The sequence below is a fragment of the Penicillium verhagenii genome (assembly GCF_028828195.1).
Source record: "Penicillium verhagenii strain IBT 33310 chromosome Unknown utg000002l_segment0_segment0, whole genome shotgun sequence".
NCBI classification, from domain to species: Eukaryota; Fungi; Ascomycota; class Eurotiomycetes; order Eurotiales; family Aspergillaceae; genus Penicillium; species Penicillium verhagenii.
This window is the reverse complement of record NW_026643166.1, coordinates 2,579,137-2,601,504: the sequence shown is the minus strand read 5'-3', so window position 1 is coordinate 2,601,504 and position 22,368 is coordinate 2,579,137. Positions and strand designations below refer to the sequence as shown.

Genomic DNA, 22,368 nt, shown 5'->3' with positions numbered 1-22,368 from the left:
CAGTAGCTATGGAGCGGGTGAGACAGCCCTGGAAGCTACGATAATAAGCGCATACGAAGGTTAGTGGCGGTGATCAGGTTCAAGGCTCGGTGCTACCATTGATATCTCTAGTCTTGGAATACCAGTAAATTGGAACCAGCGTAACCCTCCTCTTGGCTCAACCGCTTCAAATGCTCAACATTTTCAACGTATAGCTAATTACTGAGGAAAACTTCCTTATGCTCGTCAGATGTTTCAATTCTTAAGCTTCAACCCCTGACTATACTGATTGATAGACCAGTTAAGCAGAGATGGGGAAAGGGTGTTCACAAAACTCAAAGAGAATGTTGTAGAAGAAACAAAGATGGGCTAATGTGCAACCGTCAAGGTCCTACTCATATAGATTTTATCCCCCGATGGATCGCAGGTTGTCAAAGTAGTATTATTATACCAACTTGTATTCCGATCGCAAGTTAATTTGGCAAACGTGTCTCACTTAAGAATCATATACTTTATTTTAGTATTCGGGGTATGGTTACAAGCGCAGGTGAACATTGATGGGTGTTAACGTTGGCACTCTCCACGCCGACCTCACTCGTGGAAATTCCTCTCCATTTTCCTTTGCCCGAAGATTGAAGAAAAACATGAAGTGGGAAAATCAAAATCATAAGAATTGACGCTTGCTAAAAGATTTTTTTTTTTGCTACTCATCATCATGAACTTAATATAGGGGCTCTGTTTTAATTTTGGGCTCAGGCGAATCCTGCGGTCTCCTCGCCCAGATCCTCCTCCTACAAACTTTCGTCAGTCTCAAACTCAAGAGCATTTCCGTCGGATGCAACTTACGCCCTGTGATAGCAGTGATTCCGTGGGTTCACTAGTTCCTTCCGTATTTCTGCCGCATAAACAAGGACTTCCTCCATCGACCAGGGCGCCGGGTGCCCGTACCTTGTCAACAACCACATACAATACCCTTCCATCCCTTCCATCCAATGATGGAAATTGATCGCACCGGCTTCTTTGAGCAGTTTATCTCGTGGCCAGGGACCGATTGGCAGTTTATAATCCTTGACCTTGACATCTGTAAATCCGGCCTTCTCAATTGATTCCTGCATCGTGTACATGGTTCCATATCTTCGGCCAGCTTTTTCAGCAGCCCTAGTGAGATTTTGGCCCCAGGTTCGGAGAACACTATCCTCGGCCATGCTGTTGTCATCGCATTCTATGACGGCAGACATTTCTAGTTGCTCAATCCAGCCGCCTGGTGCTGAGTGACTGAGCACGAGAATGTTAGTGCGAGGTGCTCGGTTGGGAGCTGATGTTTAGATGGTGGGAGAGAGAGAACATACTCGTAGCATTGCTTATATACGCGGTCAGTTTCTTCAGGAGTAAACGCACAGTCGAGTAGTCGGAGATGGATTAAATCAAAGGGTTCGCGCCAGGTCCAGTCTTGAAGGATGTCGTCGACCTCCAGAATGCAGTTGGGAGGTATCCAAGTCTGTGGAGGTGGAAAAAGGTCCACACCACGGACCGTAGCTATAATCGTTAGAATTTCCATCTATTTTTAGGGGCATATTGGGATGCTTACTATCTCTAAATATTGACAGATCGGCAACATCGCTGATCTGGGGTTAGAGTTTGGGAGTCATGGCATTGTGGGGTTGTTGAACATACATAGCCCAAGAGCCTTTGCCAGTTCCAATGTCAAGGATATTCTGTATTTGAGTCAGAGCGATGGTCTTGAAGGGAGTGTTGATGCAATGATTACCTTTGCGCTATTGACGGGTGCATGAAAAAAGGGGTTCTTTAGCTGGGAATCTAACGTTATGAAGAGCAAGTGACTGTCAAAGTTAGGAAAGTGGACAGGTCTTTTCTCGGAGGACACACCTTGATTCATAAGCATCAAACATCTTTTCATCGGCAGGAACACTGGAAATAATTAGCATATGAAGATTTTGTTCACTGTAGTGATCCCTTACTGGACGCCGCTTGCACGGAGAGTTTGGTATCTGTAGGCTTGTCAGCATGGACGACCCGAATGAGTTATTAGATTGAAAAGCAGAATCAAGTACCTCCGGCCATTTTCTATTACGCCTTTATAGATATCTGGCCCAATAGACGTTGTTTCGCTGCAGTCAAGTCAGTTTATTGGTTTTTCCCCCTTGGAATCTCGTGGCATTTTTCAGAAGAGCATTTGACGTACGATTCCCAGTCATCAATGGCGCGTTCATCAGTAGCCAGACATAGATTTGGGTCCTATCAAAATGAGGATCAACAATTGTGACAAGCTATGGAGGCAAAGCTAGCCGACCAACCGGGGTAATTCTAGGGTCCATGGCCACGGAATGGACAACGCCCAACGCTTTTCGAAGGAAATAGTTGACAAAATAGCAAATAAGGAATTGGGGAAATGTGGCTCTCAAGTTCAATGCATGAAATGCTAGAGACCCTGAGGATTTAATAGAGAAAGGATCAAAGAAAAAAGAAAAACTCAGAGCGGGTAGTGGAGATCGAAGTCAAACACATGGTCTGCGGGGCCCGTTGAATCCACTTTCTAGTAGCGGGTGTGGTTTTCCAGCTTCAAGAGACTCGCGGATTCTTTATCCAGAGAATTCATTGGGACAAGGGATTTTCTGGGTATTTATGGAGATTCTAATCAACTCTGAGGACCTGTCTGGATCTTCCACAGGCCCAGTATTTTTTTTTTCTGATTTTTCCCTTCATTTTTTTCACGGGGAGAACGGTCTTGTTGGATAAAGTGGATTTTAATACCGACCACTTATCGATCAGGAAGCTTGTGCCAATTTCGAGGATTCTGAACTTCATTGGCCCACACACATGCAGGACGATACAGCTATTTCTAGTTCGACATGGTAATATTCTTTGTTCTCCAAGTGGGACCAATGTACATGAACGAGTAGGGTTAGACGACGCCTCATGAGGCTATACATAGCCGAGAGAGAGGCAGTCACTGGTCCAGGATCGTTGTGTACATATGATGTACATCCTGCTAGTCCAGGTTGATTTAGCTTGTTCAATTTTTTCATCCACAGCTCCCGCCCTCGCAGCCAGAGCGCCTAAGGTTGAAAGTGGATATCTCTTTGTGCGCATTGTTTGTTCTTTTTTTGGGGCTGTTCCGGGGCTGTTATGGGAGGGGTTTTTTCCACCCCTTGGAAACCAGGTTTTTCGAGCATGAACTCATATGCACATGATTCCTTGAAGGTAAAATCAGGTCCCCTATTGGCCTTCCCCTCGTAGGATGGAACTAAGCCATAAAAAGCAAGGCTCGATAAGAATTGCCGTTGAGAATCACTTTTGGAATCTGGTGCAGGACGTGGAACTCTCCGCATCGACTCGCAGTTCCGGATCCGCACGGTTAATCCCGTGAAAAAAAACGGTACGGACCTTGGCGAATCATGCGAAAAAAGCTTGGAATCAACTGAGAAGAAACTGTGAATAAAAAGAAGAAAAAGAAAAAGACAAAATAACCCATCCATTCATATCAAGCAAGCTCGTTTAGGTAGTCTAGTTTCCGATCAGGTTGACAAATAAGCTCAGTTTAGGAAGGTCAAAGGCCGCTTCTCCGCATCATTCACCGCATTGTGTAATCCAAGATCATAATCATCCCCACTTTCCAACTCCTCACCCCATCCACCATGTACGATTCCTACCGTAAGTCCTCTTGCTTTTCGACTTTCAAGTTTGCTCTCGTTTTTGCGCCATCTAATATCACAAACTTAGGCCCCCACCTCCTGCTCGCACAGGTACCCCTCACCGTCTCCCCATTCATCAACCTTCCTACCTCGGTCACACTCCCCTACACCTACAAGTCAGTCACATCAACACTCCCTCCCTCCGTGACAGTCGATCCAAACAATCCCGATGTCAAGGCCCGCTACGTTGTCTCTCCCAGCGGTGAACATGCTGCACACCCAGACGAGATCCTCGCCGCGTGTCAATCCCTGGATCAACATCTGAAGAAAACACGGAGCGACGCCGAAACAGCCATCAAAACATGGGAGACATCTATTCAGCAACGGGAACTAGCAGAGAAGCGCCGCGTCGCACCTGGATGGCTGGACCGCAATGAGAAACTTTTGCAGCCTAGCCAGGCGGGCGGGTCGCCTGACGCCAAAGCCAACCCTGGGAGCTTGCTAGATAGCGCTGAAGCCGATCAGGGATCTTCCAATATACCTTCCATTGGGCCACAGGATCAGGGAGAGGAGCTGGATAGGGCATTTGGTGGGCTGGGCGTGAAATGAGTTGAACAAGTACTTTTGCAAGTCCCACCGGTCTACCTTGCAGCGGTGGCTTTGCCGGAAGGTCCTACCTGATTATGCAGACATGCATGGATCAACATATGATCTGTCAGAGGGTATCTGCTTTTCTGGAACTCAACTGTACTCCGTCGGTCCTAATTATTCCACAAGAATCTTGATGGGATACCTATCAGCAGGCCACACACTTCAAAGATTTCATATAACGAGCTGTACGTTAAGCTGAAAATCTACTTTGGGATGGAGCGCACCAGATCAAAGTTTGGAACTACTTGGCATCCCAATTGAATGGCCGTCTTGTTTTGTTGAGAGCTCGCTATCGCTCTACTTTGGGGAAACAGAGGGAGGATGTCCAACCTTGAGCTACCGAGCTTCGGAGGTTCGAGTGTGGATGCCATGGGATGAAAAGATGGAAATTTGGAATGTAGGGGGTCTTTTACTCTGTGTATTTCACATTCCAACCTTTAAGTCTTGTTCTGCCTGAGCTCTTTTTGAACAGAGCCATCTCATCTAGCCTCAAAAGCCCACCATACATTCGGGAGCATTTCAGACCCCCACCATCTCGCTGGGAATCATTGATGGCAATGATTTGTTTGCCACCATTGGAAACAAATGATTCAAGAAACCTTCCAAGGTTCCAAGGTTGGAAGCGAATATGTATACGATGAAGTTTCTCTGTTGAAAATAATTACCTCTAGCAGATCCCGCTTGGTTAGTAAACTCAGTCTGGAAACTTCAAGTTGGTTTTCAATCGAATCCAAGTACCTATACAGGCCCAGTGCTTCGTGTTTAGCATACTAGCCAACCTTTCAAGAAGGTTGCAGGTCAATGTAACTTGTACATAAAATAGGTATCAGGTAAGTGATAAGGGGATCCACAGCGCCGGACATCTGAAGGTAGATCCAAGCAGTATGCATATCTACTTGCACTATAGTAGCACCTGGGCGGGTCAGGACCTCGGGAACATCCCGGTAGGTAGGTGGTTGTACCTCAAGTCAAAATCCAACATTTGAAAGTTGGAAACCATCAAGCCTAGGTACGTCCTGGGCATCTTTCCGCTGTGGGTTCTTTTGAATGTATGCGATAATCGCCACTTGAGAAATGGGATCCATTGAGTTTTGGCTTAAGCACATAACATCTCGTTGTATATTCAAGGGCAATGTTGAAAGTTGAGATGGTGGACGATATCCGGCATTGGATGTTGGTATATATCGCGGCATGCAGACGAGGCAAAAGAAAAGTCGTTTCAATGTTATGCATGGATCAAAGCATGTCAAGCTCTGTAGAGGAACAGTACAGGAATTTTGGAGATTTTGTCTGTAAAAGACTCAGCCATAGAAACAAAACGGTATAAATTAAAGGCAGTTTCAAGGCCAGCTCCTGAAAGCAGCTACCATAGGTATGAACCGTACCGCGGAACAAAGCCCCTCCGCCCCAGAGCTCCCGCAACTTTTCACCACGCTGACCTCCGACCAACCCAAAAAACCACGCGCAACCACCATTCTCCTCCTCTAACGCCTCCAAAAACCCAAGGAAAATACCCTATAACCACTCGAAATGGAACCCCTTGCTACTGCCCCCGAGGCATCCTCTTTTGTGCCCATTGCGGAGCACCAGTCTCGTACTCCGAGCTCTTTCTACTCCGGACCACCAGTACTGCATTACCACAGCCAGCGATGCAAGGTCGTGGTTCTTGAGAGCGACCTGCTCGCCAACCCGGCCCTGAATGCCCTGCGCGGCCAGAACGCGACAGCAAACGGAAGTGTTGCGCAAACCGACGAGGACGGAGAGAGCAGCGAGGTTGCCATTGAGAATGTGGACGTATGGGTGGGATCCGAGTGAGTCTCATTTTGCCCCTACAACCTACTTACATGGAATTGGATCCAGCTAACCAAATATACCATCAGGAAATTCGTCCTATACTCACCCAGTGCCTCAGCCGGAATCTCAATTCCCTACCCCTCCATCTCCCTGCACGCCATCCAGCGCCTGATTGTCCCAGGCTCCTCCACCGAAGTCCAAGGTCTCTACATGCAAATCGCGATCCCCACCGCTCCCTCTGCAGACGACGAAGAAGACTGCCTAATCTTGACCGTTGTACCGCCCACCGAAACACCCGCTGCTCCATCTACAGATACACCTACAGAGCTAGATACCTCCGACGAAACAGAATCACAAACACAACAGCTCTACGACGCTGTCTCCGCCTGCTCAAACCTGCACCCCGATCCCGTGGAACCAGGTGATGAGGACGAAGACGAGGAAGAGGGCAAGTTCCTTTCTGCTGATGAGGACGGACTTTACCAGCTTGGTGCTGGCAATGGAGATCTGCCCCCGCCTGTAGCTGGAAGCTCTGGGTGGATTACGGCAGAGAATATGAACGAGTTCTTTGACGAGGAGGGCAATTGGATTGCTGGTGGTGAGCCGCCTTCTTTCCCGCTTGGCCCTGGAGCTGGAACTGTGCGTGAGCGGGAAGAGGAGAATGGGGCTGAAGAGGATGGAGATGAGATGAAGTGGCGCCGTACTGAATAAAGATTTGAATAAAGTGCACACGCTATTTGACTTTCATGATAAGTGATAAAATATTCTGGAAACGGACCTTGGTACATGAACTTTAGCTCGAATTGAGATATACTACACTTAAAAGAATGCACGTTTAATCAATAGAGATTATGCTTATAATTACTACTAACTAGACCGATGGATATAAAAACAGGATGCAAATGCGCATCAAAAAGTGAGGAGCTGAAAAGAAGAAGAAAGACAAATGCTCCAGGCGAGAAGAAAGGTATAAGGCTTTTGAGCACAGATCAAATCAAAAAAAGAAGACTTGAAAAAAACGACGCCAATGATTTCCCAAAAAGAGGGAAAAGGAAGAAGAGAAAATAAAAATAAAAGTAAAAGGTATCAAAACGAAACTACTCTCTCAAAAAACCATCACCATCGTACAAGCTGCCTGGAGTCCCAATTCCCAGACCAAGTCTCTTTCCCGTCGGAGTAATCAGACCGCGGCGCGCAGCAGAATTAGGCGTCGGCGGAGCTCGTTGGCTAGGCACACGATACGGCGAGTGCCCATTTTTCGAAAGCGATCTTGGGATACTATTGTGCAAACGTGTGGGCGAGGAATTAGTATCAGAGAACACATAGTCTCCGTCGAGGTGCGCAGCGGAAGGCTTAGGAGGCGAGCCACTCCGATTAGCATCCTCCCAAATAGTGACGCGGTCCTTGACCGTTCCGCTGCGTTGGCGGCTCTTGAAAGCCGCAGTATCGGCGAGTATTGAAGGGCCAATCAGACCAAGGGAGGAGCCGTTTGAATCACGATTGCGCGTTGCGTCGGTGTTTGTGCGAAACAGGGAGTCGGTGGATCGCCGCCAGTCGCTACCTTGGGTGCCGGTTATTAGAGGTAGACCGGTTGGCGAGCCGACGCCCATGAGCGGGAGGGGTTCCATGGGCTTTGGAGTTGAGTTGCTGCGGGCACTGCGGCCCGGTTGGGTGCGTGGGCCTTTGAGGGGTGTGCGGCGGGGGCTGCCGGTGGAAAAGTGGTTCTCGTATGAAGGGGAGGGAGCCTCTTCGGGGATAGCCCAGACACTTAGATTATGCTCAGGAGAGGGGGTATGTGTGAGGGTACCTCCATCTGTAGGAAGGGAAGTGAAGAGTTCAGGCAAGTCGCGATCCTTGCTGAATAGATTTGCGGAGGTTAAGAGTTGGTTTTGGTCCTTGTTTGGGGGGCTCTTGTTGGTTACAGACGCGGGCTCTTCGGCCAGGGGTCCTAATGTGCTGTGGGCAGGCTTGTTTCGGCGACTGGTCCGCTTTGAGAGAGGAGATGGAGAGGTTGTGGCTGCGGGGGGAGGTAGAGAAGGTAGGTTCTTGAAGTTGCCGTTGATGGCACTTTCGCGTAGATCCAATTCTTCCATTGCGTCGAGGTCCTCTGGCTCTTCCTCTACGGTTGGAGAGAATGCGGGCCCACCGAAGGTCATGGGTGGGTGGATTGAGATTCGCACGCAGTTCTGGCGTCTGTGACCCTTTCGCTGGGAGTTGGAGCTTTTCAGTGCGGATGGCAGAGGTTGACCACGGAGAGAAAGACTGGATCGCTGCATTGGGCTCTGCGGCATCGAGCCAACTGTCTGCCCTGGAGAACCGATAGAGAAGAGAGTGCCATTGGATTGAGGTGAGCCTCCGTAGAATGGATCGTTGTCGTAATGCTCGCCTTCCCAAACGGCTGGTTGTTGGAACTGGCCGTATTGTGGTACGTTGTATTGTGGCACAAAAGACATGGACGAGCTCGAATGCCGCCAGTTAATCACAGGTCCAGCTTGGTGGCCGTTCATTGAAACGGGCGTTCCAGCTCGTATCGATGGGTGTCTTGATGGGCCATTGGAAGATATCGAATCATGCCTCCGTGGAATTGGAGTGAAGCTGAACCGATTTTCACTAGCAGTGCTTGGGTTTCGAGAGGTGGTCGTCAAGCTGCGCCGGGGAGATGATATGGAATCCATAATTGATGATCGCTTGCGTCCTTCGGCGGTAGAAGAGGAACGAACGGGGAAGTTATGCAGAGGGGGCATTGAAGTATTAGCTGCGATGAAGCTTCTCCGACCGTTCTTAACTCCAACATCACTCGCGCTGAAGGGCACAGATGTAGCGCCAGATGGGAAAATTGGGGAAGTCAGCTCGGTATCAAGGGATCTTGGACCCTGTCGAGTATCCTCCAGAATGGAGCTGTTTGTCGTGTCTAGACTCATAGAAGATAAGCGCATAATTGAGTCGTTTCTTAAATAGCTCATTCTGTCTGGTTGAAAGGCAGTTGGAGGTGGCGGCGGAATAGGCCTCTCCGGGACTATCCCAGGTGTTTGGCTAGTAAGGCTTGTTCCTCGAACTCGCGACGGCGATTCTTCAAAGATTCTAGGGGGAGGATCAAACATCTCTTGGGAAGTCCGACTTTCCACGACAGGGAACAGACCTGATCGGTCTTTTTGTGAGGGTAGTGGCCAGGCGGGCGACACTGGACGCATTCCCAGATGGAAGCCAGGCTGCTCTTCTTGGTTTAAATCCGGCGTTTGACGAGGGGTTCGTTCTGTTGGTAATTCGAGGATCCCTTCTACAGCCGAGAGAGGGATATCGTCTCTTGATTGAGAGGCCCTGGGGGGACTATTGTGAACGACCGTCTCAGCCACAGTTGCCATTGAACTCATGCGACTATGTTTCTGCGAAGACCTGGATAGCCTTTTTGATCGGGATCGTGAAAGTGAATGGCGAAGTGATCGTGCTTTCTCCATGAGTGGGAATGATGAATCAGATCCATTTTTTGGTCGTAGGAGATGCTCGCGCGAGTTTGCTTGACCCCATTCGTTTGGTTTCCCATAGGGGAGGTTGTGCGCTCTCAGAGCACGTCCTTCTTCTCGAGATAGCTCAGTCAACGTATCCCCAGTAAAGCCAACACTATGCCTATACTCTCCCCTGAGGCCAAGTACTCTGAGAGCATGGCGTTCTTTGCGGACTCTGACCCAGACCACAATTGCAACCGCAGAGAAGACGACGAAGATGGCCGCGCCCGAGGCGGCGATGGCTACCTCCGTGCCCAGGCTGAGCATGGCCGCCTCGTTGGCGTATTACCGGCCGTGGTGACGAGATTTGATGCGCGATTCGGGAGATCGTTGTTGATTTGATCATTCGTCAGTTCTCCTCTGTCGTATGTAACAGATCCGTTTCTTGAAGCTGAATATCTTTCGATGCGTTGGATTACTTTGTCAAACGTGTTATGGCCTAAGAACCGCACGGTGGTATCTCGAGGAGAAACAAAGAAACAAACATGGGAAGCAAGCGCCATAACTGACATTCCAACTTGCTGTTTCGTTTGTTACAGGAACATTGATGGTCGCCCAAGAATGTGGCCGCATCACCACCGGTGCTGTGAGGAATGTTGGTCGCCATACTGCCCGACCCCTTTCTTGTGGGCATCGAATAACTTCCGACGAATTACATAGTAAATATGGTTCGTTAGCACGTCCGTGCGACAGGGCAAGATCTGATTGGAATGAATCGCATCCTGATATTCTGTCTAAGTGATCAAGATCAGCGTGGTCAACAAATACTCAGGAATGACCTGTCACTGGGTCGATGTCCGATGCTGGTCTTGGCTTCTAGCACAAAAACACTATGTGCGCGAACACCTGGGCAGGCCTGGATTAGAAACATCTAAAGATTTCAAATCTGTGACTTCCATTATCCGCGATCATCTAACATCGTATTCACTCTGCGTGTGACGTTACTCGATGTCCCAGGGAACCTGGCTTCTGAGAAGCGGTGGGGTGCCTTTTGTTTGCGGGTGTGCTCATGATTGATAGATTAGCAACATCGTTTCTGTAAGAGTGTATTCATTATTGCAACAACAGTATCTATGACTGTCAATTATCTTGTCTGAACGATTGTGCCTGATTTGGCGTGGAGCCACGAGTTGTTTGAGGACGGCGGGCGCGGAAGTCGTGGCGCGCAACGGCGGTCTCGAGTCCGACTCCCGACCTTGGAACAACAGCGGCCAACTGAGGGCCCAGCTCCCGGGCTTGACAGTCATCTGCAAGAACAGCGTGGATTCGGGCTCGAAATGAACCCAGTACAGCCAAAATGGGCTGATACAAGCTCCTTATTTTCGATGGTCCAAATATCGGAATTCAGACCATCGCTCATGGAACTGCGATACCACGCGCCACCTTGAACATGGGTTGCCGCATAAGGCATACCCCGGGCGCCGGTCAATGTGAGAATATGAATTAACCACAACCACCAGGACAGACGGAGAATGACGATTATTCGAAAACATGAAGCAAGGGAGCACTAAAAGTCACTTGAAAGCCCAAAAAATCGAGAATTTCCTCATGACGTATGTCTCTTGGCCGTTGCAAATTCACTCCCTATTTCACAGCACCGGAACAGCGCCATAGCGCCCATCATTGCGCATAGGCCCTCTGTCGAACCTCCAGTGGCCGGCGACACCCGTGCTCAAGGGCCTTAAAGCTAGCCACGAAAATCCACATCAGACCGCCGTCAGCCCCGGCTTGTAGCGGCATAATCATCATCAATAATAGAGAGAAAGCTTTGAGTCGTCTTGTCTGAGTCGACAACTCAATCTTCGACAATACTAGGGCCAGAACGCCATCGTCCCTGTTCGGGGGGACTTTTCGGAGAGAAGGACTGGACAAAGTTAACAGGAGAAATTGGTAGCCTCCTCAAGTTCATAGTCGGAATAGTCGGTGGTCCTCAACCATGTTTTTTTTTTTTTAGGTTTGAATGGCCGGGGGCGGAACTGGATCGACCGTCAAATGTCGGGAGATCGGGCTTTTGTGGTTTTCTGGTTAGCAAAGATAGGGCCGTTTTTTGGGCTTCCAGTGAAAGTAGGGTCTCGGGGAAGTTGGAACTCCACATACACACGTGGTTTTCATGATCGACAGCGTCAAACTTGCCAAAACATAAGAGATAGGAAGACTACGGAACATGTGCTGATGTTCGGGAGAAGCGTTTGGGCTCCGAGATGGTCCATGGTCTTAGTCATTGTGTGAAAGTACCATATACGAACTGGAATTTTGAATTTCATGGCATTTCGAAAAGAGGCTCATTCATTTAATATAGGCGCGATAACCTTACCTTGTACGTACTCGTTCTGGTGTTTTCATCTTTGTCTTGAAGAACCCGAGGGTTTCCAGGGTTAACAGATGACAACTTTTGGAAGAGGGGTCTTGTATAGGAGAATCGGAGAATTTAACATGAAACTCTCTACGCTTCTATGCACATTGCTCTTTATTAATGAGTCGAATACCTAGCAAGCCCCTTGACTAGCTTAAAATAGAAATGAGCTTACGGACATCTGGAGGCTTAAGCCACTGCAGCATAACTGTCGATCATCGTGCTGATGAAATGACGACATTCAACACAGAAGCCACAATACCTTACCAACAGGTATAAACCTGAAATCAACGGAATTCGCATCGATCACACACCGACAATAGCGGGCATGTGCAAGTTAAGTAGATAGCGGTGACCGGAAGATCGAATGAGGCCCAGTGATCGGATCACGGGCCCCCCGCATTATCTCGGATGACCACGCTCGGATCTAAGTCAGTTGATTGGAATCTACCCGGCAGGTAAGCTCGGGATTTTGTTTTAAGAGAGCATTCGTCTTCTCAAGTCCTTTATTTGCAAGCTTTGTCAATAGTCTAAATTTACCATACAAAGGCAGTGGCGGGCTCTCTCTGTCTTCCCAAGGTTCATTGTTCGTAACTGAGATTTTAGGTTTCACCCTCAAAGATCAAAGAATACCACGGCGTGAATACTGCGAACAAGCCGACATTTCTTTCACCAAGCAAATTCAATGGATCCTATTGTTTTATACGACTCGCTTGCAAGGACTTCAACTAGAAACCACTTTTCAAGCTCTTGCACTATAAAATAATGCTTTGCGCCGCAACCTCACCATCAACCTTCCAACAACTTTACAGACAACCCCATCAATCATACTATCTCAGACAACCACAGCAATAATGTACTCTCACAAGGCTTTCCACGTGAGACCATTAGACTACCGCACCCAGGAGAAACTCTGGGAAGAATCAGAGAAGAAAACAATGGTATGAGTGAATCTTGCACCAAATACTATTTGACATACAATTAATACTAAATTGGGAATATAGGCAACTGCTTTGGAAGAAGCACTGGGCTGTAGAAAATGCCCTCTCAGCGTCACTGAGGCTTCAATGAAGGCAGATATTGACCAGGGGAAATACATCACAACCAACTACCCCCCATTCTTCACAAATGCAAACACCCGAGATGAAAACATCTCTCCTCTCGACACTACTACACCCAACAAACACCTTTCACATTGGAAGGTCATCTCTGACACCCAGCGTCAACTTTATTACAAGACCGTGGAGCACACTCTTGACTCTCAACTCCACGAGGAAGAAGCAACTGATCCTGAGCTTGCCATCCTCTTCGCACATTACAAAGTTGACTTTCACATCCGACAACACTACCTAGCCCACCGAGGCGTGCTCACTCTTTGCCGTGATGCAACAGACATGCAATCTCTACGAAAGTGGCAATGGCGCATGGACAAGATAGACAAGCTCTCTCCCTCAGAGGAAGAAGAAGTCAAACAAGTCCGCCATAAGATGCCACGACCTCTCGGTTGGCCAAAAGACGAGAGTCTGGAATTAATGCATCAAACTCACCTCTGGAAGAAATCCTGGAAGTCCCGACAGAAGAGGGTCGAAGATGTCCGGGCCAGATGGGCAATTATTATGGAGGAGCGACGTCGACAACGAGAGCGACTGCTAGCGATGCAGGCGTCAAAGCTCACGGTGCGGCTTTATTTTGGTGGGGAGCTGCGCGATTTGAGAGAACTGGAGCGGAAGGTCTACCCTGGTATGGGAATGCTGATGGGCAGGAGTACACAGAGCTTTGGAGTATAGTAGGGTCTGGGCTTCTGTGAAGATTAGGGACCTGTCGAGCATCGACTGGTCCCACAAGTTTGAGATAATTAAGTTTATGAGTCTAAGCAACATTTACCTGTGAGAAATAGGGATGGGACTCAGGTGGACAGTGCCCGGTTGTACTGACATCTGTAGCCAAATGCTGGTCTACCCTAATATTGACCAATGGGCTCGTTGTTTATTCAATGATGTGAATCATAATGTTATTAAACCTGGGAGCTACTGGCTTTCCAAGGTTCAGTTCATGCTAGTTCAAATGTTCCAAGTTATAAGCTCACTCCACATCATTCGATTTTCTATCTTCGAATTCAAATGTTCAAATATTACTATCTAAATGTACATGTGTGTTACATTCTCCCCAGGTGCTGACTGGTCGTAGTACTTTCAATATTTCCAAGCTTTCCAGCCCAAATCCACTCGTATAAAACCACAGCAAGCTCCTTCAGGTGCATCGGTCCCTGAACAAACTCTAGATTTGATATCTATTAGAGTTCTGCGATCCATGCGAGACTTCCTGCGAGGGGAGCGGGTGTACTTTTTGCTTCTTTTCAATTCGGCAGGGGAAGGGGTTCTTCAATCTCTATCGGCTTTGTATTTCAATGACGGAAAGTAACAAGTGTGGATGGGCATTTTCGACAGGGAATAGGTAGGGTTGTCTGCTAGAATATTTTTCACCCGTGGGCATTTCAGGTAGTATCCGACCTCGGGGCATCCATAGATGTGTCCTAGTACTCTCGTGAGTTTAGTATGAACCAGGGCCCAGGAGGAAAGAAAAAAAGATTACGGACACAGTTCTGGGCGGTTACTCCGCTCCGGCCTTGTGTCTCTTGAAATGTGGGGTAGTTGGAAAAGGGTGTACACCCGGAAGGTTAGAAACCTGGAGATGGCAACCGGGAAGTGTTTTCATAACAATGTCGTTCTAGAACAGTCTAAGAAGGATCCCTCACTGGTTTTATTATTATGTTGGCTACGATTGTAGCTTCTTACCAACCACCTAATACGAAAACGACATTGATGCAACCTTTGCTATAGCTGGGGGAAACAAAAATCTTACCCTCTTGTACGCTACACCGGCATCCATCTACAACGATGCAATTGAGTTTCCCGTCAAGACACTTGAAGACGAACAGTAAATTCTATAGATGATAAAATTAACGAGGTGATCAAGGTTTCTGAAGATCACACAAATTTGAAATTTGATTCAGACCAGCCGACCCGGACAAAGTACAGGAATTGGGTTACTGTTCTTGAAAGATCGAATCTCGTGAAACACCAGCATCGCGAGACACAGAGGGACAGGAAGGGTACCTTCTGCTACCACTCTGTCCCCTTGACGAGAAACAAGACAGGTGGTGTTTTGGGTGAGGGAATTTTTGCATAAATAGGACGCAAGGGTCCATATGAGCGACATTGAGGAACATCTTCTCGACGGTGAAATCTCAGTCGGGGGTCTATCAGTTTTTCATCGAAAATGCGTCTCACGGCCATCATCGCTTTCTTTCTAGCCACCTTGGCCATTGCTGCTCCGATCGAGGAGAATGCCAGCCTTGAAGCTGATTCAGGCGTGGAAGGAGCTAAACCGATTCGATGCCGCTCATCATATAATGCATGCATCAGGGTAAATAAATGGAATCTTGTCCCCTTGTTTTTCAATGTCAGCTTTAGGGACCTTGTTAACGGTGTCAATGTGGCTTCTTAGGCCTGTCCGTTAGACCACAAGGGTAAACACTGCAGAGCTGTACGTCAACCGACTCAAGCTTCCAGCAAAATTTGATCTGCTAATACCTGGGCACTGTAGTTGTGTCACGAGAAATACTGCAAGTGATTGGGCATACAAGTACCCGCAGTTTTCAACAACCTGCGGCCTTGACATGAGGCAAAAAAAGATGGCATGTCGGGATTTGAGGGGGGCGAGCGCATACCTGTGAAGGAGAATATAACAGGAACCCAAAATGATTGGCGAGTGATCAAAGTCGTGGCCCGTGAAAGGCACTTTCATCTTGGTTGTAGCTTAGCATAACAAGATTCCATGGTAATAATGAAAAAAGAAACACTACTGAAATCCTCTGGAAAATGCATCCAACACCAATGGAGGTCCGTTTTTCGTCCTTTCGTCCTTTGGTTCTTTCATCAGCTTTTTCTTTTTCTTTCCTTCTCCCCTCTAGCGATAGAATGTATCCGATAATGACGATGCACATCAATTCAAACCTTGACCCCGCCACGGATCAGCAATGAAAACCCTGGGGTACTGAACCCCACCACACTTGATGAAAAGCAGCTCATTGCCTGATTATGCGGGGGAGGACCGTACCGAAACAACCCTCTGCAGCATTCACATTCACCTCTTGCATGTCCGCTGTCCGCATTCTCCGATGGCTGATTTTTCCTGTGGTGGGGGGCTTGGAGATCTCCACGTATCGCTACTGGATTGAGAAGAATTTCCAGCTTTTGGTCGCCAAGTAACCTGACCCCACCTGCACACACCCCTCAATGCTGGGGAATCGAGGCCCGAGTCAAATCCAGGATGAGCGATTTGGAAATGTCTCATTTGCGGACTGCGCTGGTCAATGCCGCATTGGCTTTGTATTTTTTTTTTCTTTTCTCCTCGTGGATATTTTACAAACCGGCGCAAGGACACTATGTAGGAGGTTCACGCCCAGGCACCGATCTCCCGCGCCCAGGGCGGTTGTGGCTGGGAGCTTGCTTGCCAGGGTTTTTGGATTAGTACAGAGTAACTTTGAAGGCAAAATGCGGTAATTATTGGGGAATTTACTCCGTACTCAGTGACGCTAAGCACGATCTTTGGTCTTTGGGTCTTTTGGGTAATGGAGTACCCAAGTGTACTCCGTACGGGGTACAAGTTAAACTCGAACCACCCGTCCCCTAACCTCCCTAGCCTCAGCCTCCTTCAAGCCTCTTTTCAGCCCGAAGCAGTAGATAAATTTCCAGCCACAATACCCAGATTTACCCTGATTGGCCTTTCAAGACGGGTTGACCATGGAACGGAGAAGGTCCGTTAAGGAAATGAGATGGAATTGGGATTCAGGGATTGGGGAATCCATGACTAATCTTACCGGCCTGCAATTTCGTCACAAAAAAAACCCAGTACCAAGCCGGTCCGCACCAGGTCCGCAATACAGTGCTTGGATACCTTGTTCTAGGTGTTCCAAGGCCAACATCCAACGCAGATCGGAAGATCACTGACGTTGGGGGTGAGCAAAGGGGAGAGTAATGCAACATTGGGAATATTTTCAATGTTTTTCATTAATTGGACATATTTCCCTCTGACCATGCCCGATTTACCTTTGATCATCTGCACACAAGATGATACATGGGATTTCACGTTCCCGAAACCTTGGCCACTAAGAGCACACCGAGGATAGCCCCGGGAAGATCAAAACGAGACTATTTGATCGCATGTTGAAACTAGTCATATGCGGACTAAACTGGAAATGTTAGCTATAGAACTTGTTATTGCAATTCTGATTTTTCTGATTTTTCTTCTGTTTCTCTATAATTTTTGTATGTGGCTCTCAGACACCACCGGAGGACTGCGCACCGCAAACATCATAATTATTCAACCGGGAAGCCGTAAAGGGAATGACGTAAGGGCCAAAACCGAGTCAGATCCCCCCGAACCACCGGCCCGTGAAGGCGAAAGAGAAGAAAGAGAAAAAAGAGAAAAAAGAGAAAAATCAGGAAATTTTAGGGATCAATTATAGAAACTAATCAGGTGGATTATATTGTAAAAAAGATCCCACACATATCGATATATCAAAATTAAAAAGAGATCATGCGAATCGGTCGATCATAATACAAAGCACTAAGGAGAAAAATGACGTCCTTTCGACCCCTCTGACCGATTGGAAAAAAAAAAAAGAAATAAAAATTCAAAAAATAAAAAAAAGAGTGAAATCTCCCCCTCAAAACGAGGGGAACCAACATCCACTCTCTGACCCACGTCCACGCCGGATAGGAATGAAAGTGGGTTAGTATCGGTTGGTGGAACACTAGAGGTTTATAACGTCGTTGGCTCCTAATTCCTTCCCAACCTTCCTTTCCTTTAATTCTTTCATTTCCCTTCCCCCACCAACTATCATCACCACCTTGATTTTTTTTAACAAACACTTTTTTAACTTGCCAATTTTGTTGATCATCACCCGTCATTATGTCAAAGACCAAGGTTCTTTTGGTCGGAGCCGCGGGTGAAACCGGAGGATCCATCGCAAATGGACTGCTGGAAGATGGATCATTTGTATGACTTTCCTAACTCAATCTATCCTAGCCATCTTTCTAATCCCTGTCGTTTTCTTTTTTATACAGGAAGTCATCGCTCTTGTCCGCCCCATCTCCGTTCACAAGCCCGCTATCGTGAGATTGCAGGATCGTGGTATTGCCATTCGGAAATGCGATCTCAAGGCCAGCGAGGAGCAACTGGTGGAGGCGTTAGCCGAAATTGATGTCGTCATCAGCTGTGTCGGCCCTGCCGAGCAGCAGGACCAGATTCCGCTAGCCAAGGCCGCAAAGAAGGTCGGCGTCAAGCGATTCATTCCCTGTGGTTTCATCACCGTCGCACCTCCCGGTGGTGTGATGTGGCTGCGTGACGAGGTAAGAAAACAGCACACGTGTGGTGCCATTCCTCCTAAAATTCAGGAACTTACCACTGACCTTGGTTCTTTTTTTCGCCCCCGTGTAGAAAGAGATCGTTTACAACCAAATTCGCCAGCTGTGGCTCCCCTACACCCTCGTCGATGTCGGCTGGTGGTACCAGCTGTCCTACCCTCGCCTTCCCTCGGGCCGTGTCGACTATGCTATGACATCCGGCAACGATGAGATTATCGGCGATGGAAGTGTCACTACCGCCCTGACCGACTTGCGCGATATCGGTCGCTACATGGCCCTCATCATCAACGACCCCCGCACCTTGAACAAGAAGGTCCTTGCGTACAACTTGGTTTCCTCGCAGAACGACATCTACAACCTCATGGAGGAGATCAGTGAGGAGAAGATCGATCGCAATTACGTATGTACCCAATTGAATTGTCGATTCGAACTCAAGTCATGTCGAGGTGGCTAATCTTTTTTTTTACAGGTCCCCGAAGAGACTATCTGCAGCCGAGTGTTGGCTGCCCGACAGGCCAGTGAGACCTATCCTTTCGACCCCATCAAGTTCATTCCCCGTTACCTCGCCGAATACCAATACTCCTGGGGCATTCGGGGCGACAACAACCCGGATTACGCACGGTACCTTGGTTACCACCTGACCCCCGAGCTCTACCCCGACTTCAAGCCGACCGACTTCCGCGAGTACCTGGAGTCTGTGATTCGCGGTACTGCCAAGGGTGTCTACACGGACCGAGTGATTTCTCGGAAGCACCAGCGCCACTTCCCCCGCACGGAATCTAGCGACTCGCTGTACACCCGTATCTTCCCCCGCACAGAGTCCAGCGATTCTCTCATGTCGCGATGAAGTCAATAAATTCTCACCCACCCCCCCTTCGCACTTCTTCCATGGGAGCGACCGTGCTCCAGGTTGACGCCGACCGTTCCCACCGCACTCGCACTTATTCCGATTCTTTGCGTTTCTGAAACCAATTCACGATATCTCCCCTCTACCCCATAGATTGGGGCCTTGGTTCGTTTGGGGCGTCTTGATCACATTAGGCGTTTTATGATGTTTACGGCTTTACTGGGGGGATATAGACGCGGGGCCTCTTGAGCCATCATTGATGGGCTTGCCGTGACCATAGAGAGTTGCTGGCATACAACCTAAGATGTTCTGCTTTATTTCCGCCTTTTTTCATACTTTTTGAGTTTGACCGTGCTCTACGGAGACGGTCCTCGTTGCATATAGAAATTCATACATCATACCCGTGGTGATTGCTGATTCCATCGTTCCTTCCACTTTTACTCATCTTGGTCCTTCCACAGCTGGTCCTGTCCGGCACAAGGTTTATGGCAGTGCTTTGGAACTTCTCCCTGCACACACTTCCAGAAATCGTATGTCTTCTATAAAACGCCCGAACAGCTGGGATGGATCTGCCCGACCACCCACGCCGGAGAAATCGATCTTCAACCTATGGATCCGCGCAGAGTGCACCTGCCCCTTCGATTGCATCCGCAACGACTGCTCCAGAGCACCCACATGGATTCATACACGGGCCTCATGCAGACGACCTCGCGCTGGGGTTTGTCGATATCTACCAGTCATTGACACCTCGACAAGTCGCCGTAATCGGTTTGCTGGCAATCCCCTTTTCCGTGACACGGCCATACTGATTTATTTTTACAGCAGTGGGGTCGGCTATCGGGACCGGATTGATGATTGGGACATCAAGGGCTCTCACAATGTAAGTTTGTCAACTTAAAATTGTCACCATCAATGGTGAACTTGACTAACTGGACTCATAGGAGCGGTGTAAGTAATATACAATGTCCAGCACATATGGGAACTGACGGATTAATCTCCACAGCCGGCTGCCATGATGATATCCTATACCTTTGTCGGCTTTTCAGTATACTTGGTTTTATTGGCTCTGGGTGAAGTCGCTGCTTGGTTGCCGAAACCATACACAGTTGCAGATCACGCCGTGCGGTTTGTTGACCCAGCCCTTGGTTTCAGTGTGGGGTGGATGTGAGTTGCACCAGCATCCCATGGGTCTGGCTTTGTGTCTTACTTGATATACAGATACTGGCTGAAATATGCCATCGTCACCCCAAATCAGTTGACCGCCGCGGCTTTGATTATTTCATATTGGGTTGATGCTGAATGGGTCAATCCTGGCGTGTGGATTTCTGTCTTGCTCTTCGTGATCGTCCTCATCAATTTCATTCACCATGGACTACCAAGCCGAGTGGAATTCTACGTTTCGTCCTTCAAGCTACTCATCATGTCCGCTTTGATGATACTGTCACTTGTGATTGCTCTGGGAGGAGGACCAGATCATGATGTTCGAGGTTTTCGCTACTGGAAGACACCCGGGGTGCTTAATACTTTCGGGGCTAGAGTGAATCCCGGGCTGTTGGCAAAATTTTTGGAAACTTGTGCGACCATGTCTTCGGCGACGTTTGCCTTCATAGGCAGTGAACGATCGGGCATCATGGTGCGGGCTCCTAATATACGAAAAGCCATATCCCGCGCCATAAAACATACCTTCTACCGAGTTCTGGTGTTTCATCTCTTGGGGATCACTCTGTTGGGTATGCTTGTTCCTCGAGACTCGGCCAAGCTGGCCTTCGCTAGTGGCTCTTCCAAGGGGGGTGCTGCTTCTCCATTTGTCGCAGCCATTTATCTATCTGGAATCGCAGTGTTGCCAGACATGTTGAACGGTTGTATCCTTTTGTTTGTTCTATCAATCGCCAATTACGATCTATACCTGGCTACCAAGGCGATGTGCGATCTGTCGCTCAGAAATCGTGCGCCCGGTTTTCTTCTCCGCAAAAACCGTCGAGGTGTTCCTGTTTACGCCCTGGGTGTATCAGCATGCGTTGCAACCTTGGCCTATGCCAACGTCGCCAAAGATTCCCGACTTATATTTGGCTATTTGGTTGATATGGTAACAATGCTCGGTCTTTTGGTCTGGGTTTCGATCCTTATAACTCACATCGCATTTGTGCGGGCACGCAAAGCCCAAGGTATCCCCGATGATGCTCTTACTTTCCGTGCTCGTTTCGGTCTCGCAGGTACCTGGCTAGGTCTTGTCCTCTGCCTATTCATCTCCACAACCATGGTCCTCGGCGCTTTCTCGTTCGACAGGAACGGTAAGCTGAAGTTTCACTATCAATCCGCCGTGGCTTCGTATGTTGGCCTCCCTATCTATCTGATCTTGATCCTGGGATACAAACTGGTAATGCGCACCAAGCGTGTTAATTCAAAAAATGCAGATATGTGGACAGGGAAGTTAGACAATTGATCCGACCGGTTGCTATAGAGATTGTCTTGGAAATATTCTTGAACCCTCGTTTTCTCCGCATGGCTTCCCGCATTACCGTAATTCTCTGCCTGTCTTGACTTAAAATCAAAAAATCTTTATAGTGGACCTGTCGTCTTCGGGGCAGTTGGCACAAGTGACAGTGCATGCATGGTGTGCTTGCCACGTTGCGTATCCATCTCAGTGGAGGGAAAAGATGCTAGATTCCTAGGCGCCAACGAAGTGGGGCGGGATCAATCACGATCAGCGCGTCGCAAGCCATCATTTTGTTTTCCTTTGTCCCGCTCTGCCATCCTGCACGATTGGCAGTGGTGATAGCTTGAATGTTTGCTTTTTGCCCCCTCTTGTCACATCCCAGTCTACTTTTTGGCTTCGACCAGCATCGATTCGAGAAATAGGAGTCAATTCGGGGGGTTTAATACGGAGTAGCTTCCCAGACATTTCTGTTAGAGTTGTTTTCAACTCTCCAGGTTAATATCTGGACTGGGCATGCGTGCACCCCTGCCTTGTAGGCTTATTGCATAAAGCTCCTCATATCTGTCGCAACATTTCCTGGTGTATATGTATCTCTGTCCAAATATTCCAGTGCAGCCGCCCCCAAGCGGGGTCAAAACAATCAGGCACTTGGTCCAAAATATCAAAAACAGAGCGACATCATCGCTATCAATTGATCTTTTTGAACAGAGTTCAGGTGAG

The 22,368-nt window shown here is 48.3% G+C and overlaps 7 protein-coding genes across 7 annotated transcripts; 5 read left to right on the top strand and 2 right to left on the bottom strand.

The window, feature by feature from the left end:
• Positions 1-731: 731 nt before the first annotated feature.
• Positions 732-2,315, bottom strand: N7466_000939 (uncharacterized protein; the record flags this gene model as incomplete). Its single annotated transcript, XM_057160337.1, has 12 exons — positions 732-770; positions 826-874; positions 928-1,254; positions 1,329-1,515; positions 1,568-1,599; positions 1,654-1,694; positions 1,748-1,820; positions 1,867-1,908; positions 1,959-1,988; positions 2,052-2,108; positions 2,183-2,235; positions 2,295-2,315. 12 exons carry the CDS (start codon positions 2,313-2,315, stop codon positions 732-734), a joined length of 951 nt encoding a protein of 316 aa, XP_057026585.1.
• Positions 2,316-3,635: 1,320 nt separating this feature from the next.
• Positions 3,636-4,241, top strand: N7466_000938 (uncharacterized protein; the record flags this gene model as incomplete). The annotated part of the gene is made up of 2 exons (XM_057160336.1): positions 3,636-3,651; positions 3,721-4,241. 2 exons carry the CDS (start codon positions 3,636-3,638, stop codon positions 4,239-4,241), a joined length of 537 nt encoding a protein of 178 aa, XP_057026584.1.
• Positions 4,242-5,813: 1,572 nt separating this feature from the next.
• On the top strand, positions 5,814-6,788 carry N7466_000937 (Voldacs domain-containing protein; the record flags this gene model as incomplete). The annotated part of the gene is made up of 2 exons (XM_057160335.1): positions 5,814-6,094; positions 6,164-6,788. The coding sequence occupies 2 exons, from the start codon at positions 5,814-5,816 to the stop codon at positions 6,786-6,788; spliced, it is 906 nt and encodes a 301-aa protein (XP_057026583.1).
• A 386-nt stretch (positions 6,789-7,174) lies between these two features.
• N7466_000936 (uncharacterized protein) lies at positions 7,175-9,847 on the bottom strand (the record flags this gene model as incomplete). The annotated part of the gene is made up of 1 exon (XM_057160334.1): positions 7,175-9,847. The coding sequence occupies one exon, from the start codon at positions 9,845-9,847 to the stop codon at positions 7,175-7,177; it is 2,673 nt and encodes an 890-aa protein (XP_057026582.1).
• A 2,940-nt stretch (positions 9,848-12,787) lies between these two features.
• N7466_000935 (uncharacterized protein) lies at positions 12,788-13,720 on the top strand (the record flags this gene model as incomplete). Its single annotated transcript, XM_057160333.1, has 2 exons — positions 12,788-12,874; positions 12,938-13,720. 2 exons carry the CDS (start codon positions 12,788-12,790, stop codon positions 13,718-13,720), a joined length of 870 nt encoding a protein of 289 aa, XP_057026581.1.
• Positions 13,721-17,909: 4,189 nt separating this feature from the next.
• Positions 17,910-19,211, top strand: N7466_000934 (aromatic alcohol reductase; the record flags this gene model as incomplete). The annotated part of the gene is made up of 4 exons (XM_057160332.1): positions 17,910-17,996; positions 18,065-18,349; positions 18,438-18,764; positions 18,834-19,211. The coding sequence occupies 4 exons, from the start codon at positions 17,910-17,912 to the stop codon at positions 19,209-19,211; spliced, it is 1,077 nt and encodes a 358-aa protein (XP_057026580.1).
• Positions 19,212-19,774: 563 nt separating this feature from the next.
• N7466_000933 (putative amino acid permease) lies at positions 19,775-21,654 on the top strand (the record flags this gene model as incomplete). The annotated part of the gene is made up of 5 exons (XM_057160331.1): positions 19,775-19,979; positions 20,034-20,091; positions 20,153-20,159; positions 20,215-20,375; positions 20,430-21,654. 5 exons carry the CDS (start codon positions 19,775-19,777, stop codon positions 21,652-21,654), a joined length of 1,656 nt encoding a protein of 551 aa, XP_057026579.1.
• Positions 21,655-22,368: the final 714 nt, after the last annotated feature.